Genomic DNA, 17,336 nt, shown 5'->3' with positions numbered 1-17,336 from the left:
ATGGTACGCCCGTGGGGCTAGAATATTATCTTAATGGCATTTAGTGAATTTATTAATGGCTAGAATTAGGGCAAGCAGGCTCAAATCTGAGGTCATATTTATTTACATGGATAAATTATGTGGCATGTAGTAGCACTTTGATTGGTTGCACCATTGAATCACCGTCAAGGGTTGTCTTTATTGGGGGACACAAATTTAAGTTATGTTTCTTGTGTGTGGATGACCTATATGCTTGATTCCAATCCATTTTAGCATTGATTGATTATGCAACCTCCATTAATAACTGCACAGCGTGAGGCATTGCTCATGCTGGCATTCTAATGGGCCTTCAAAGTACTCTTATAGAAAGGGTAAATCTATGAAAAACCTTAATAAAAGGGAAGATTTGTGAAGCACTCTCCAGCTTAGGTCCTCTCGTAAGTTCAGCCTTCTCAACGTGGCAGTATGGTTCTCCGAATCAATCAGCCTCATGATTCTGCAGCACGAGAGGCCTTTGCCTTACGCAATGGAACTAGTGCCGCTAGCGAGCACGATGAGGACTCCTCCTCGTCTGTGTTTACCTCACCAATCAACTTTGCACAAGCCGTTTGCTACAGAGCAGGCCAACCTAGTTTCCCCTCTCGCAAACGCAACCTGCATACTGATTATGATTCCTTTCACGCTAATAAGTTTTCGAAATATGACACTTCTCACAGGGCGGCCTGCAAAAACGGCTTCAATCTTGCTGCATGTTTAGCATGCGCTCCCCAGTTTTGCTTGCGGGAAAATGGTGCATTTCATGTGGTGAGGTGTATTTGTGCAGGCTCTTCTGAGATGGCCTTAAGAGGTGATGAGATTTTGCTTGATGTTTGCAATTTGTCTAATTTCCAAATTTTCACAAAAGAAAAACGCCGATTGTTGTCTTTTTCTAGGGATTTAGCACCATATCCGATCGACACTGCACGTACCATTGAAGCTCTTCCTGGTATGACGCTGTGGAGCAAAGAAGGCACAATGCAAAAGAATCCTCACGAGAAAAAGCTTTCCTTGTTTTCCTTGTTTTCCTTGTAATTGTACTTCAGAAACTTAAGGCTTGTATATAATCATATGTATTGTTGTTGAAATCAATGGGAAGTGTGTCTATTTAAAAAAAATAGTATGCTTCAGTTAAAATTGTGTAAGTCCTTGATTGAACCAAACATGGAAAAAAAAGCCCTCGATGCTGGTAGAGATAGCTGGTACATTGACAAATAGGCAACTTGCTGGAATGCAGATTATCTTCATAATCGGCCACACACCGGGTTGATAAAATTTACGCTAGGATAGTCTCTATTGAGAGGTTGTGATGCCAAAATGGGCACCCAAATGGTTTAAGATGGACTCAAAAGTTGCAATACAAATAGGCTAATGACTTACTAGTTACCTGCATTACCACCACTCATTGCATCCTAGATTCTCGCAAGAAACATAGAGCATCCATCATGATTTGAGATTCCCAATTTTTGAAAGAAAGGGGAACTTAGCCATCTGTTGTATCACATCATCAGTGATACAACATTTTTCTCCATATTTGCTCTTGTGAAAATTTACTATAAGTTTTACACTGTAAAAGATCCTACTTCTTGTGATGAGTGTTTCCTACCTACTGCACAATATATCCTCTTTTGAATTCCGAATCTTTGTAAATAGTGTAGAACCAATGCTCGGTCTAATGGATACACATGGATGTTCTAATGGTATTTATCTTGTGTCTTTATAGTGCCCAACCTACGCACATGTGAGTGTGCATGTGACCATATATGTGTGTGTGCACAGGCACCCATCCATGCATGTGTGCATGCGCATGAGCGAGGAATTATTACCTAATAATCTTTCTTGGATGTTCTCATCTCTCTATGAACTATCTCCTTGTGATGGGGTATGCGTGTGTGTTTCGCCATGCATGCAAGTACATACGCACATGTATGTGTGCATGCTTGTTAGAGAGTAATTTATATATTACCTCATATTATTTCTTAGATGTTCTTCTATTTATATCAACCATGCGCTTGTAATGGTGGTCATAAGATATAATGACAAGTGGAATTTACAACACATCAAAAACAAGATAATACATTGGAGGCACAAACATACATACCACCAACAAGGCTATGATGACATAAGTTGATGATAGAATGCAAATACCTATGGAAAAAAACCTTAGTACTAGTTTGAAACTCACATTAAATTACCTATGATCAAATATGTAGTGTTAGTTTTAATTTCATGTTGTAGTTACAATGTGTGATTGCGTGCTTCTCAACAAAATCTATGATGGAGATGATATTTTCCTTTGGAAAGCTAAATACTAGACATGAATGTAATTGTGAATACTCCCCAAATTTTAACTTTTTTTCTATAATGTAAGTAGGTTGAATGTAGCTTTAAATTGAAGATGCTAATTAATTCCTAATATGTGCTAAAATTCTCTACCAATTTCAAGCTTCACATGTTTTGGTTATTTTAAAAAGCTCATTAACATACTTGTAATGATTCAATTATGCTAAATTATTTAAGCTATTAACATCATTACTCCTCAAACTTTCTAGTTTCAACAATGATGCAAAAATACCCTAAACACACTAGAGCTAGTAGTACTTATTTCCCTCTCCTTTATCTGCACATGAAACTTCATCAAATAAAGATATATGATATGATAGGTGTAACATTATTGTTATGAAAATGCCACGAAACTTCATAATTATCTTGAAATTATGTGTCTCTCACTCAAATGTTTGCCCCATTAATCTTATGTCTTGTGTTGGGGATTTATTCTTACTTTGTCAGCTTATGGATAGGATTATGCATTAAGTTTATACATTTAAGCTCTATGTTTGTATGCATGCATAAAGGTTATGCATAGAGCTTGTGCATTATACTTATGCATAAGTGTACACATAAGCATAATGCATAGGCTTGTCCATTAAGCTCTATGTATTCGTGTATGCATAAAGCTTGTGAATTATAAGCGTACACATAAGCATAATGCATAGGCTTGTGCATTAAGCTCTATGTATTCGTGTATGCATAAAGCTTGTGAATTATAAGCGTACACATAAGCATAATGCATAGGCTTGTGCATTAAGCTCTATGTATTCGTGTATGCATAAAGCTTGTGAATTATTCTTATGCATAAGCCTATGCCAAAGCTTAATGAATAATATATGTGCATTAAGTCTATGCATAAGCTTAATGCAAAGAGCTTATACATGAGGTTATGCATAATCTCTATGCATAGGCTTAGTACACAAACCTATGCATAAAGCTAATGCATTAAGCTTAATGCATAAGCTCTATGATCTATGCATAGATCGTATGCACGAACTTAATGTATAAGCTTAATTCATAGATCTTATACATACGCTTTATGCATTAATCTTATGGTATAGATCTATGCATAGAGCTTATGTGTCAGCTTAATGCATAATGCACTATAAGAAAAAGCGACCATAGATGCGTTTATAGACCCGTTTTGACAACGTGCTTTAAAATGTTACGGGCATGTTGATAATCATGTCTAAATTTGCATCTACACACACGCGTCTATGTGGGCATCTATTTCAGCGTCTATATATGCATCTATAAGCACGTCTACAATGATATAAATGCACACATAGACGTGCATATAGATGCATAAATAGATGCCTCTATAGCCTCTGTTATAAATGTGCTTATAGACACGCATATAGACACATAAATTGATGCGCTTATCGACGGGCTCTTGAATTTAAAAAAATTTCCAAAGAGTTTCCTATGCAGATGTATAGCTGCATTTTCTACACAACATGAAGCTGCATTTTCTACACATGTAGCTGTATTTTCTCCACAGGCACCTCTCTGGATTAAGGTTTTGCTTACTTGTACATAGACGAATCAAGATCTGCCAAAGATATCAACATAAAAACTTAAATTAAAAATAGATATGCACAAAAATATTTGTGAACACACTTCGGATATTGATTAAAGAAGATGAGAAATTACATTTTATATCCAAAAATTTCTCCATACATGATCGTAGCCACATAAGGCTTGAATAAAAACATCGATACATAAAGAAGATGAAAAGTTTCATCTTATATCCAAGAAATTGTCCATACATGATGGTAGCCGCATGAGGCTTGAAAAAGAAACATAGTTGCATAAACCAAAACTATACATAAAGAAAAACTACAAGGAAAACTACTCGGAGGAGTCACCACTCTCCGAGTCATCTTATCCTCCTTCTTGTCTACCTTGTGCCTACACAAAGTGAAGATATATATAAATAAAAATAGAAAGTATTATGAAGGTCCAAACATGTTTTGTAAATAAAAATAAAAAGTATTACGTGCATTGGTGTTCTCCTTGCTGCTTGATTGTATTGTTCGTAGAAGATGATCCCTCTATTGTGAAGGTAATCCCATGTATCTCCTCTAATGTGGTGATGATGGTAGCCAGTCTCTGCTAGGGTAGGATTTCTACCCATAATGTCACGCTACACCACAAGACAAACTTTATAACACAACTCAAATAGAGAGAATACAAAGAAAAGACATAAAGTTACTTTATACATACAAACTCGGCCTCCCATGATACACGACCTCTAGATCCGAAGTGCGATGATCCATATCGTTCCATTTGTATTTGCCGTGCTTCTCTTTATTCCTGGTCCACTACTCCTTCTAGGACCTCCTTCTTGGCTTTCTTCCACTCACCCTTATGTGAGCAGTAGATGGCTTGCCATGTCCATTTTGACCGGCATCTATTCGCGCTTTCTTCTCCTTTGCATGTCTCCTTACTAGAGATGTCCTATTCTCTTAAGTATGTCTTTGATTTTGTGTTGCGCCCATCTACTATTAAACCTTTGGTTATGAGGATTAGGATATCCATCAACATGAGAATGCCCTGCACAAATGTCAATCATACTACTAAGGGGCTCAACTACTTTCTCTTTGCCTTTATGTGATGTACTATTCACATTTGCAGGACTGGTATTATGATGCAGCCTGCCACTCCATGGTCTATCAAACTGAACCACTAGATGAGGACTCTCCTGGTCCACTCAAAGACTGTGATTGCTGACTTGCATTCTGTGCAACCACATTTTCACTCACATCAGTCCCAACAGCTTCTTTTTCAGTAGGCTACTCATCTCATCAAAAACAACATCCCTTCTTACCCTCAACTCACATGTAGTAGGGTTATAGCACTTGTATCCCTTTTGCTCTCAAGAGAATACCCAATAAACACGCATTTTTCAACTTTTGGATCCAGCTTAGTTCTCAGCTCATCTGGCACATGCACATATGCAATGCATCCAAAGACTTTCAGATGAGACAAATCAAGTTTTCTGCCAGTTTACATCATGTATGGCTAGAGTTGGAGTCTTGTTCATGATGTAAATTGTTGTAGAAATAGCCTCAGCCTAATAGCTATGCGGCATATTCTTCTCTCCCATCAATGCTCGCGCAATCTCAGCAATGTGCCTATTTTTCCGCTAAGCAACTCCATTTTGCTGCGGAGTGTATCTGCATGTAAACTGTCTCCAAATACCATTCTTCTTAAAAAATTCAGAGAACTCATTGGAGAAGTCCTCCATCTAACCTTAGGAACTTTACATATTTCCTTGTTTACTTTTCAACCATAACTCTGAAATTATGAAAATGAGTGAACACCTCACCCTTCTCCTTCATGATGTATACCCTTACTTTCCATGTGGGATCATCAATAAATGTCACATAATACCTGCAGCCTCCCATAGACATGGTCTTCGTAGGATCCCATACATCTAAATGCACAATATCTAGTGCATTTCTGCTCACATTTCTATCACGTGTAAATACATGCTTTGTTTGCTTTCCAAATTGGCATGCTTCACATATCCTCTACATACATTCCACTTTAAACTTTGGCAGCCTTGTCACAATTCCTTTAGTCTACATAGACTTCATTCTCTGCACATTCACATGTCCAATTCTTTTATGCCAAATGTCTGTGTCTGCAATGATTCGTGAACCATTTGCAAACATCGCAGCACTCACTTCAGGCATGTTTACATTCAATGTAAACATTCTACCTACTCTATTGCCTTTTGCAACCAACCTGCACTTATCTTTAAAGTCTTCAACATAACAACCATCAGGGTTAAACCGAACCTGCAAACCTTGCTCAATCATCTGGCCAACTGAAACTAGATTCTTTATTATGTTGGGAATATGAAGTACATCTGCAAGGTACTTCACTTTGCCATCCTGCATAGACAATCTCCAACATGGGCAATTGGATAAGCAGTGTCATCCCCCATGTTTCCATAAAACCTGGTCTTTCAAGGTTTTTTATCTCCTTGAACCACTCCCCATGACTTTTCATGTGGTTCGAAGCACTTGAATCAACGTACCATACATCATCTTTATGTGTTGCTTCAACATTTTTAGACATGGCATTAACTACATGCTGCATAACAAACAACCTTTCATTATCCTCATTGTTTCTGCTCGAGGATGCATAGTTGTTTTGCTACAATTTTTCATTTTGCATGTCACCCTACTTCTTATAATAATCTGCCTGCACATGTCAAGGATTACCACAATAAAAGCATCCACGTGTATCATTATGCTGCCTTTACCAATTTCCACAACCTCTTTGACTCCCCCTGCCTCTGAATTGGCCTCTTCCACCTGCGTGTTGTTGTTGTTGAGAATTATGGGACTGTTGTTATTGCTGCTGTGCTGGCCATAATTCTGATAACCTATTCGATCACCTCCTTGGCTGCGTCCACGGCCTCCTCTACCTCGTCCTCTTCCTGAACTTGTGTAGAAGGCTTGGTGCTCTGAACTGTTTTTGTTTTGTGAAGACTGTTGGTCGTCACCCAAGCTCTTCTCTTCTATAATCAACATAGACACCAAATCTGTGAAATTGGGATTTTTTTTCCGAGTCTGAACAGACATCTTGAACGCCTTGTATTGTGGCGTGAGACCACATAGACAGACTTCCACCTTATCATCACCAAACGCTAATAGATGCAAGGGATTCCACAAAATCCTTGATGTTCAATGCATAGTCATTTACAGACATACTCTTTTTCTCCACAGTATGAAGTTCATTCTTCAACTGTATCTTTCGCGCCTTTCATTTCATAGAGTTTTACCAAGGTGTCCCATGCCTCCTTGGGGGACTTGGCATCCTGTATGTGCCCAATCATGGTGTCCTGTATACTGATAGAGAGCCAATACATAACTTTCTTGGCTCCTTGGTTCCAATCCTTGAACTCTTTCACATCTACAGTAGTCGGATTGATCTCCGATATCTCCGGTGCCTCTTCATGCTCACCTTCTATGTAGTCCCAGTAACCCTTTCCCACCATTAGGAAATTTGTCAACCTTAACCTCCAAGCATGGAAGTTGTTCTTATCAAGCTTCTCAGCAACAATCTAGTTTATGCCATCATTTGACATGTTTCTAGACACACAAATTTATCGAAACAGCACTCTCGTTTGTCCTGCACAAACTACTGTATTTTCTGCAGCGGTACTCTACTACACTCAAATGTCACAACCAGTGACCTCAATGTGCATACATACATCCAATGGCAACTTCAGCACACACAATGTGTGCACAACCAATCTTTCTTCCTGCAGAGAATCGATGACTTACCCCCGTAATGCTCGAAATCGCCTGCTTTCTAAAAAACGGAGGTTCAAATGCGTCCCAAAACGCGTTTTCGGCCCGAAAATTTGTTGTCCAATAGGACAGTATAGTTGCCCTATAGATTTAATCCCGCGAAAAAAGCTCCTCAATCAGAGATCGTCCGTAGAGCTCTCGACAAGGGTGTAGTCACCAAAACAAATAGGAAAGAGTAGATGAAGCTCTTACCCTCATACCGCTTCCTGTGCTTCTCTTGCTTGTAGCTCAGCCCTTAGCATGAACCATGAAAAGATACAGGGGAGAAGAGAGCTTGAGCTCTTGCAAGCACACAGACACTCACAAAACCCTAAAAGAGATCACACAAGAGGCTGAAAATCTTCTTCTCTTTCACACAACACTCAACACACCATATACAAAGATAAGAGTACACACAATATGAAAGGTACTCAACCAAATACATACTAGGGCTCTCTATAGTGTGAACCCAACTAAATGAGTTGGCGCTATAACTATGCCAGTCTCTAGAATGGCTGTCACACAGCCTGTCATCCCACTCGCTGTATATCACCCATGATCTCACCAACCATGCCAGTGGTGTAAGTGTGGGGTCTATCCCCCAGGTGGGTCATCAGTGTCCACTGCCTTACTGGATGAGCTCGGTATCTGAACAGAACAATAGGTCCTGTTTAACCTTGATGGTTTTGTTTAACCTTGATGGTTGTTATGTAAAAGATTTTAAAGACAAGTGTAGGTTGATTGAAAAAGACAACAGTGGAAAAATTGTTTACATTGAATGTGCCTAACCTGAGTGCTGCAATGTTTGCAAATGGTTCAAGAGTTTTTGCACATACATACATTTGGCATAAGAAAATTGGGCCTGTAAATGTGCAAAGAATGAAGTCTATGCAGACTAAAGAAATTGTGACAAGACTACCTAAGTTTAAAGTTGAAGGTATGCAGAAAGTATGTGAAGCATGTCAACTTGGAAAGAAAACAAAGTGTGTATTTCCACATGACAGAAATGTGAGCAGGAATGTACTAGATGGTGTGCACTTAGATGTATGGGGTCCTGCGAAGACTATGTCTATGGGTGGGTACTACATAACATAAATTGATGACCACACGACGAAAGTGTGGGTGTATTTCATGAAGGAGAAGAGTGAAGTGTTCACTCATTTTCAGAATTTCAGAGTTATGGCTAAAAAATAGACAAAAAATCATGTGAAGTGCCTAAGGTGAGATGGAGGGGGAGAATAATTCTCCAATGAGTTCTTTGAATTCTTGCGAAAGAATGGCATTAAGAGATAATTTACATGTAGATACACTCCGTAACAAAATGGAGTTTTTGAGTAGAAAAAAACTCAAATAAAGGCAAAGAGAAAGTGGTTGAGTCCCTTGTTGATATGCCTGATATGTAAGATTCCTCCCTTCGGATTTTGAGGTTTGCAGGTGTAAAAACCTCCCCTTCTGATCTTATATAAAGATCTTGTTTTACCTTGTTTTGGCCTAGAGAGAGAAAATATCTAGAGGGAGGTAATTCAAAATTGAGATATTTTGCATATAAAAATCTTCCTAGTGTCTAAATTGGTTTCCCTTGAAATAGATATTCAAAAATAAAATTTCAATGTGCAATTAGAATAAATTGAAATCACGTAAAAAGGACCTTAGCCTAAGGGTCCATATTTTTTGAAATTTTTGAATTAAGGTTCTATGGACCAATTAGATTAATCCAAATGTAGGGAGGAGGAGATAAATTTAAGAATAAAAGGAAATCCCACCAAAAATGAGTAAATACTCACATAAGATGAAGAGTTGACTAAGGACAAGGTTATTAGTTAAAAAAGGAGATATATTTAGAAGAAATGATGCATTTTTGACACCTCAGTGTGAAGGAATTCCTCTCATGAAGGAGGAGCCTATTTCACATGTGTGGTTGAGTTTTAAACTCACAAATAATAAGATATTTTCATCTCTTCTCTCTGCTGCTTCAACTAGATCCAAAAAGTAAGCTAAATTGACCTAAAAATGGTCAAAAATTGACCAAACTGATCTGAAAAATTCTAGAATCAGTTTGCTTGGTTAGTGTCGGAAATTCCAGACACGGAATCACCTGCCTCTATAGCTATCCATCCAACAGCCTTGGAAAACACCACGTGCCTAGGGCACCACTAACACACTGGCTGGAACACTTCTCACACAATTCACCACACCACCCACACCAGAAAATCAACCAAAACAAAGGCACCATAATCAAAGTAAACACCCAGCAAACACATACACTTCCACCGTGTGCATGACGAGGTAATCAAGCGAAGGCTGGCACAAAGTGCGCTGTAAGAGTGTAAACCCGTGGACTACATCACCAAACACGTCAATCATGCCTTCTCCTGCAAATCAACACACATAGGATACCAACACACAACCATAGCCAGATACATTACCAGTATCATTCATCCTTGAATCCCCAGTCAACACTTCATACAAGCTTCAGTCAACACACAGAAGCTTTTGCTTCACACCATCTTACATGCATAACTCCTTCTAAAAAACACATCTCTGCTCGCTACTACGAGCTGTACCCCAACATTTCAACTGATCCCTATCTTACCTCCTCTCAGAACATCATCACCTCAGCCCTCGAGCTGCCCTCAGACGATGGCAAACTAATTGCCATCGTCTTCACCTCTCTTTCTTCACTTTTGTTGCAGTGGACGCCACCACTTTCTTCCTCTCTTCTTGCAGACCGCGTGCTCTCCTTCCTGGCTTGCAGTCGTCGCCAGCCTTCGCTATCCCACGCAGCCACCCTCCATAACAAGGTCCTCTTTCTTGTCTACCTGTAGGCGGCTCCTTCCAAGTCGGCACCACCAACTCCTCTCTTACCTGCCCACAGTCGCCTTTTTCTCTGGTTCACTGCTCTCTCTGCCTGCAGTCGCCGCCCACATCAAAACAAGCCCTTCAACTAAAGGCAACCCTCTGCTCCTGTGTGCTACCAGCCGCCACCACCCCGCTTCTCTATCTCTTTTTTGCCCTTCACTGAGAACTGGCCGCAACAACAGCGATGAACTCTTCCCAGTCTTCGACGCGCATCTTCACTTTTACTGCCCACTCCAGTTGACGACCTCGCCTCTTCTCTGCTACAACTGGCGCTACCACCACTCCCTTTATGCTATCGACTTGTTTCCCTCTCCTTCACTGCTTCACTGCAGTCCACACACCAGCCTCCTCACTGTCAGCCGTCACACCAAACAGCTACATGTCCAACCTTCTTGCTACAAGAGGCGGCTCCCTAGCCAGTCGCCAGCCCATCTCTCCCCTACTGCAATCCCTTCCGCTATCCCTTCTTTAGTCAGCCGGCGCCTTCTTTTGTTGATGTACCTACCACTCTCTTTGCTAGCTGGTCGTGGCCTCGTTCTGGAAGAACCCGCTATAAAATGCTAATTATGGTTATTATCCATGCGCTTCCAGCCATCTCCATATGTTTACTAAATATGGAGCACTATGGATTTGCATCTAGACTCATCTAGGCATCACATTTTTAGCAATCCAATGTGCTTCCACATGGAGGCATTAATTTTAAACACAAGGGTCCCCTCAACTTATTTTGTCCAAAGGCATATTTCCACGCCTACTGTGAGATTCCTCTTTACATTTTGTAAGAGAACACGTGGCTCAAATACAAGGCTCCCAGGAAAAAACATACATGTACTAGCCTACTACCAAACCACCCACTCTGTACATCTGCTAGGGCATTCAAGGCAAAGCTTTTTTACATGTCATGGATCCCATATGTACACAAGCCTAAAACACCTTTCAAATTTTTGCCTAACATACTTTGCCCAACCCCTAGCCTGCTGAATCATTTATGATCAGACAGCCAAAAACATTCCCAAGGCGTAGTTTGCCTTCCCACATCCCACAACATAACATAAGAGCTTTTGGAAACAAAACTCTTGACATACATAGCATCCTGCCTCATCTCAATTCCATAATCACTGATATAGTCAACACTATTATTGAAAAACCAGTGAAGCAACACCTACTGAGGGTAATAACTGATGAAAGCTTCATCAAGAAAGACCTGCTGTGCTATGGCACTTTCTTGTCCATCAACATAAGAGACATCACCATCAAAGCCAATCACTACAGGCAAAACAAACTCCCCTTTAAAAGGCACCATTGCCAAAACATCCACCTCAGTTCCTGTGTGTTTATCTTTATCAAGGCCAATAAGAAATTCATCTATCACAGCATCCATAGTCTCATCCATAGCATCAACATCATTCATAGTCTTCTGGTGTTGCTCCTCCTTCATAGCATCAATTCTGCTCGTGGCTTTCTTAACATTAATGCACATCTGATCATCCAACTCCAACTCAGGTTCATCATCCTTTAGACTTTCTATATCCCACTCATCCCACAAAGGTACATCATCCAAAGATTCAAAAGCATACTCTTTCAAATCACATGCATGCATCTGCTTATGATTCACTTGTACCTCAATCATAGCATCCAAAGGAAGTACATCAGGATCTTGAGGAAAATCTTCCTCAAAAAATATATACTCTTTAAGAGCATCCTCTGTCATAAAATCAGTCCTCACCACTTCCTCGCATTCTTCCTGTATGGCCTCTTTTTGTTGGGCAACCTCATCACTAAAATCAATAACCAGGGCAACCATCTCTGCATCCTCCTCACTGGATGAAGTGTCTTTTGTTCCTTCACTAGTAGTGCTGCTACTAGTCGTATCATCAACACTCGAATCAGCTTCATTTTTCCCTTCAACAGGCTTCTTATTATCCATATTAAACTGCTTTTTATCCCCTCACCTGTCATACAGAGTAATGACCCCTTTCCTCCAATATTGAACAGCCTTCATCGCTCTCAGCCATGGTCTTCCCAAAATGATGGGGAATGCACCCATTCCTACCGGCATAACATGACAATCCACAAGCAACTTTACATCAAAAGCTTGCAGTTCTAATTTCTTGATCACACCCAAGCATTTGACCTTCTGGTGATTGGCCAACCGAATACGGAAACCAGACGCTTCAGTAATATTAAGACCAAGCCTCTTCACAGCTGCTAGTGTGATTACACAAATTTGTGCACCACCATCTATATATGCTTCTCCCATATTCTTCCCTTTATGCCATACATCCACCACAGGACATATATCAGGTAACTCCTCAACACATAAAACAACCACTATCCCTCTGGCAGGTTCCTTCTATCTTGGGTTCATAAGTCTTTTCCACTAACGTTTCAATTTGGGAGCTAGCTCTATCAATTGCCCAAAAGTAATATATTAGCTTTCCTTCCAGCCATGTCCTCCTGCAAATTGTAGCTATCTTGCCCAACCCCTAGTGGAAAATTAGTCACTTGAAACTTCCTACGAGGCTTTCGCTTCCGCTTGACCTTTACATCCCCTCCTTCCTTCATTTCACCTTTCTTCTTTGCTAGGCCCTGCAGCATTAGCTTTCCTGTGGCGTCCGTTTTCCCAAAGGCATTACATCAGCTTCTGTCTCCTTTGTCTTCTCCCACTCTGTACATCTGCCAGGATATTCACGGCAAAGCTTTTTTACATGTCATGCATCCCATATGTACACAAGCCCAAAACACCTTTCAAATTTTTGCCTAACAGTTAGAGCCTCACTTTTTCCTATAAATGAAGCCTCCCCCTTTGTAAATGGTTAATAGTGTTTTATGCACTGTTACTTTACTCCTCCTAGAGCCAAAAATAGTGAATTTATTGATAATTCATTAGTTTTGACCATTTCCTCTTCAAAAGAATTGGTGGCCACTCTTTTTGCAAACAAGAGTAGATCCCTCAAACCATCAAGCCAAAGGAAAGCTCACAAAAATTCATGTAAGCTTTTTCATTAGAATTAATTTCTATGCATAGAAAGATGCATATTGGGAATATTTTGATTATAAAAGTGTTACTTTTATCAAAATTGATTTTTATGCATAAATTTTTTTTTCTTATTGTAAAAGTGTTTCATCAAAATTGATCTTTATGCATATATAGATGCATAAAAGAGCTTTTTTATTATTAAAGTGTTACTTTCATCAAAATTGATTTTTATGCATAAATAGATGCATAAAAGAATTTCTTTTATTATAAAAGTGTTACTTTCATTAAAATTGAATTTATGCATAAATAGATGCATAAATTTTTTTTATATAAAAGCGTTACTTTCATCAAATTTTGATTTTATGCATAGAAAGATGCATAAAGAAATTTATTTTTATTTCAAAAGAGTTATTCTCATTAAAATTAAATTTATGCATAGAAAGATGCATAAAAGATTTATTTTTATTTTGAAAGTGTTATTCTCCTTAAAATTGAATTTATGCATAAATAGATGCATAAACGGATTTTTATAAAAGTGTTGTTTCCCACTGAAGTCGTTCTTATGCATAGATCCGTAAAGAATCTTTAAATCAAAAATAAGAATTCTCTTACATTCTATAAATACATGTGATAAGATATGATATGAATCAGATAGATGAGAATGAATAGAGGATGGATGTGATGAGAATAGAAGTGATGAGAATGAAAGGTAAATAGATGTGATGAGAATAGAAGTGATGAGAATGAAAGGTAAATAGATGTGATGATATGTGATGTAAATCAGATAGAAAGAAATGAATAGAGGATGGATGTGATGAGAATAGAAGTGATGAGAATGAAAGGTAAATAGATGTGATGATATGTGATGCAAATCAGATAGATGGGAATGAATAGAGGATGGATGTGATGAGAATAGAAGTGATGAGAAGAAAGGTAAATAGATGTGATGATATGTGATGCAAATCAGATAGATGGGAAGTGAATGGATGGATGGATGTGATGAGAATAGAAGTGATGAGAATGAAAGGTAAATAGATGTGATGAGATGGGATGCGAATGAAAGGTAAATAGATGTGATGAGATGTGATGGATGTGAGGAGATGTGATGAGATGGGATGAGATGTGATGATATGGGATGAGATGTGATGAGATGGGATGCGAATCAGATAGATGGAAATGAATGGATGGATGTGATGAGAATAGAAGTGATGAGAATGAGAGGTAAATAGATGTGATGATATGTGATGAGAATGAGAGGTAAATAGATGAGATGATATGTGATGAGAATGAGAGGTAAATAGATGAGATGGGATGCGAATCAGATAGATGGAAATGAATGGATGGATGTGATGAGAATAGAAGTGATGAGAATGAGAGGTAAATAGATGTGATGATATGTGATGCGAATCAGATAGATGGGAATCAATGGATGGATGTGATGAAAATAGAAGTGATGAGAATGAGAGGTAAATAGATGTGATGAGATGGGATGCGAATCAGATAGATGGGAATGAATGGATGGATGGATGAGAATAGAAGTGCTGAGAATGAAAGGTAAATAGATGTGATGATATGTGATGCGAGTCAGATAGATGGGAATGAATGGATGGATGGATGTGATGAGAGTAGAAGTGATGAGAATGAGACGTAAATAGATGTGATGAGATGTAATGCAAATTAGATAGATGGGAAAGAATGGATGGATGGATGTGATGAGAATAGAAGTGATGAGAATGAAAGGTAAATATATGTGATAATATGTGATGCGAATCAAATAAATGTGAATGAATAGATGAGATGTGATGTCATGTGAATCAGGGTGTAAATGAATGATATAGGATGTGAATGAATATAACATATGAATCAGGATGTGAATGAACGATAAGGGACGTGAATGAATGTGATAACATGTGAATCGGGATGTGAATGAACGATAAGGGACATGAATGAATGTGTTAACATGTGAATGAACGATAAGGGACATGAATGAATGTGTTAACATGTGAATCGGGATGTGAATGAATGAGATGTGATGTGAAATGGATGTGATAAGATGCGATGTAGATTGGATAGATGTTAATGTATGTGAAGTGATGAGATGTATGGGTAGATGCAAGTATATGTGATCTAATGAGGATAAATGAAGAAAATAGTGATGAGATATATAGGTAGATGCAAGTAGATGTGATCTGATGAGGATAAATGAGGAAATAAGTGATGAGTTAGAAAAAGATGTGATTAGATGAGAATGAGAATACTTATGATATGAATGTGGATTAATGTGGGTGGATGGCCGTTTCGGGCTCCGTTTTTGCATTATAAATCTCTACAGGTGTTTTCGTCACTTTGTGCATAAATTTCGACAGTGCAGTTTTCTACAAAACAGGCATACGTATTCTATTATGGACCGTGCTACATAGCACGGGTTGTTTTCTGTTCAGTCTTTGTGTCATTACAAGTAGTTTTTGCATCAGTTTCAATCAGTGGCCATGGCTGATAATAGCAATGATGTATTTCGCATGTTGTCTGCTGAGATGACAAATTGGAATATGGAGACAGCAACTACCTACTTTGGGCATACATGATGTAGCATGTTTTGGTTGTAAAAGGAGCGTGGAACATTGTGCAGGGTATGGATGTACGTCCAGGCTCTGTGGATGTAGGATCTGTTGAGGATGTTACAGGTTCTAGAAGCAGCTCTACTGTTGTTGCTATTTTACCCATTGCTGAACAAGTTCATTGGGATGGTAAAGATACGCAGGCTCATGCCTTGATTGCACTTTTTGTCAAACATAACATCACTCCACATATTCATTCAGCTAAAATAGCAAAACAGGCTTGGGATATTCTAGCTGGTTTGTATGCAGGTCGTAACGAGGCAAAAATCTCTTACCTACATAAAGAGCTAGAATCGAAGATTATGCAGGAAGATGATGACATGAATGTTTTTCTTGCTGCGATTAAAGATCTCAAGGAACAGTTGATTTCTGCAGGTGAGATTATTCCTGATCATTCTCTTGTGCAGATTGTTCTTGATGGTTTACCTGAATCATATCAGACTTTTGCTTCCACGTGGAGACTTTTTACTGAGGACAGACTTGATGTTGTCAAATATGATACTTTAGTCAACAAGCTCTTGCAAGAAACACAGTCTAGGCAAAATAGGACTGGCAACGTGCAGTTGATCAAGCATTTGTTGCTGCCCAGCAGAGAAGAAGTGGTAAGGCAGCCCCTTCCACTGTTTCTTCTCCTATTAGTAGGTCTGCAACTTCTTCTCCTTCCACAGGTAGAAACAATAGGTCTGAGAAGGCTCTTGATAAAGGCAAGAAAAAAATCAGGTGCAACTATTGTAAGGCAACTTATCATGTCATTAAGAATTGCCCTAAGCTAAAGGCTAAAGAGGCAAAGAAGAAAGAGTCAAATGCAGCCACAATAGCGGATGCTTCTACAAATGCTGATTCTGCAAATGTTGTGCAGGATACAGAATGGGACTTTAGCGTGTATTGCGAGTATGACCCATCTGTACATGATGCATGTTTGGTAGTTTCTGTTGACTTTGATGTATGGTATTTTGACAGTGGTGCTACAAAGCACATTACCTTGCACGTGATATGTTCACTTGTCTTTAGGCTATCCCTAATGGGAATACTGTCACATGTGCCAATAATGCTTCTTACCCAATAAAGGGCGTTGGTAAAATTATGCTAATTGCTGCAAATGGTAGCGCTTTCACACTTTCAGATGCTTTGTATGTGCCAGGGATAAAGAAGAATCTATTGTCTATCTCTGCGCTTGCTAGACTTGGAGTTGTAGTCAAATTTGTGGGACAGATGTACTGTTTA

General features: G+C 39.0%; 1 protein-coding gene across 1 annotated transcript; it reads left to right on the top strand.

Moving 5' to 3' along the window:
- Positions 1–389: 389 nt before the first annotated feature.
- On the top strand, positions 390–1,035 carry LOC147618687 (uncharacterized). The gene is made up of 2 exons (XM_086774458.1): positions 390–826; positions 912–1,035. Exons 1-2 carry the CDS (start codon positions 445–447, stop codon positions 917–919), a joined length of 390 nt encoding a protein of 129 aa, XP_086630584.1. The 5' UTR covers positions 390–444; the 3' UTR covers positions 920–1,035.
- Positions 1,036–17,336: the final 16,301 nt, after the last annotated feature.

Source organism: Cibotium barometz, chromosome 34 (assembly GCF_041138505.1).
Source record: "Cibotium barometz isolate CiBa-2024 chromosome 34, ASM4113850v1, whole genome shotgun sequence".
In the NCBI taxonomy this organism is placed as follows: domain Eukaryota; kingdom Viridiplantae; phylum Streptophyta; class Polypodiopsida; order Cyatheales; family Cibotiaceae; genus Cibotium; species Cibotium barometz.
This window is presented reverse-complemented; position numbering and strand designations above follow the sequence as displayed.

Coding starts and splice junctions, on each gene's coding strand:
- LOC147618687 (XM_086774458.1), top strand. CDS start 445: ATGGTTCTCCGAATCAATCAGCCTCATGATTCTGCAGCACGAGAGGCC.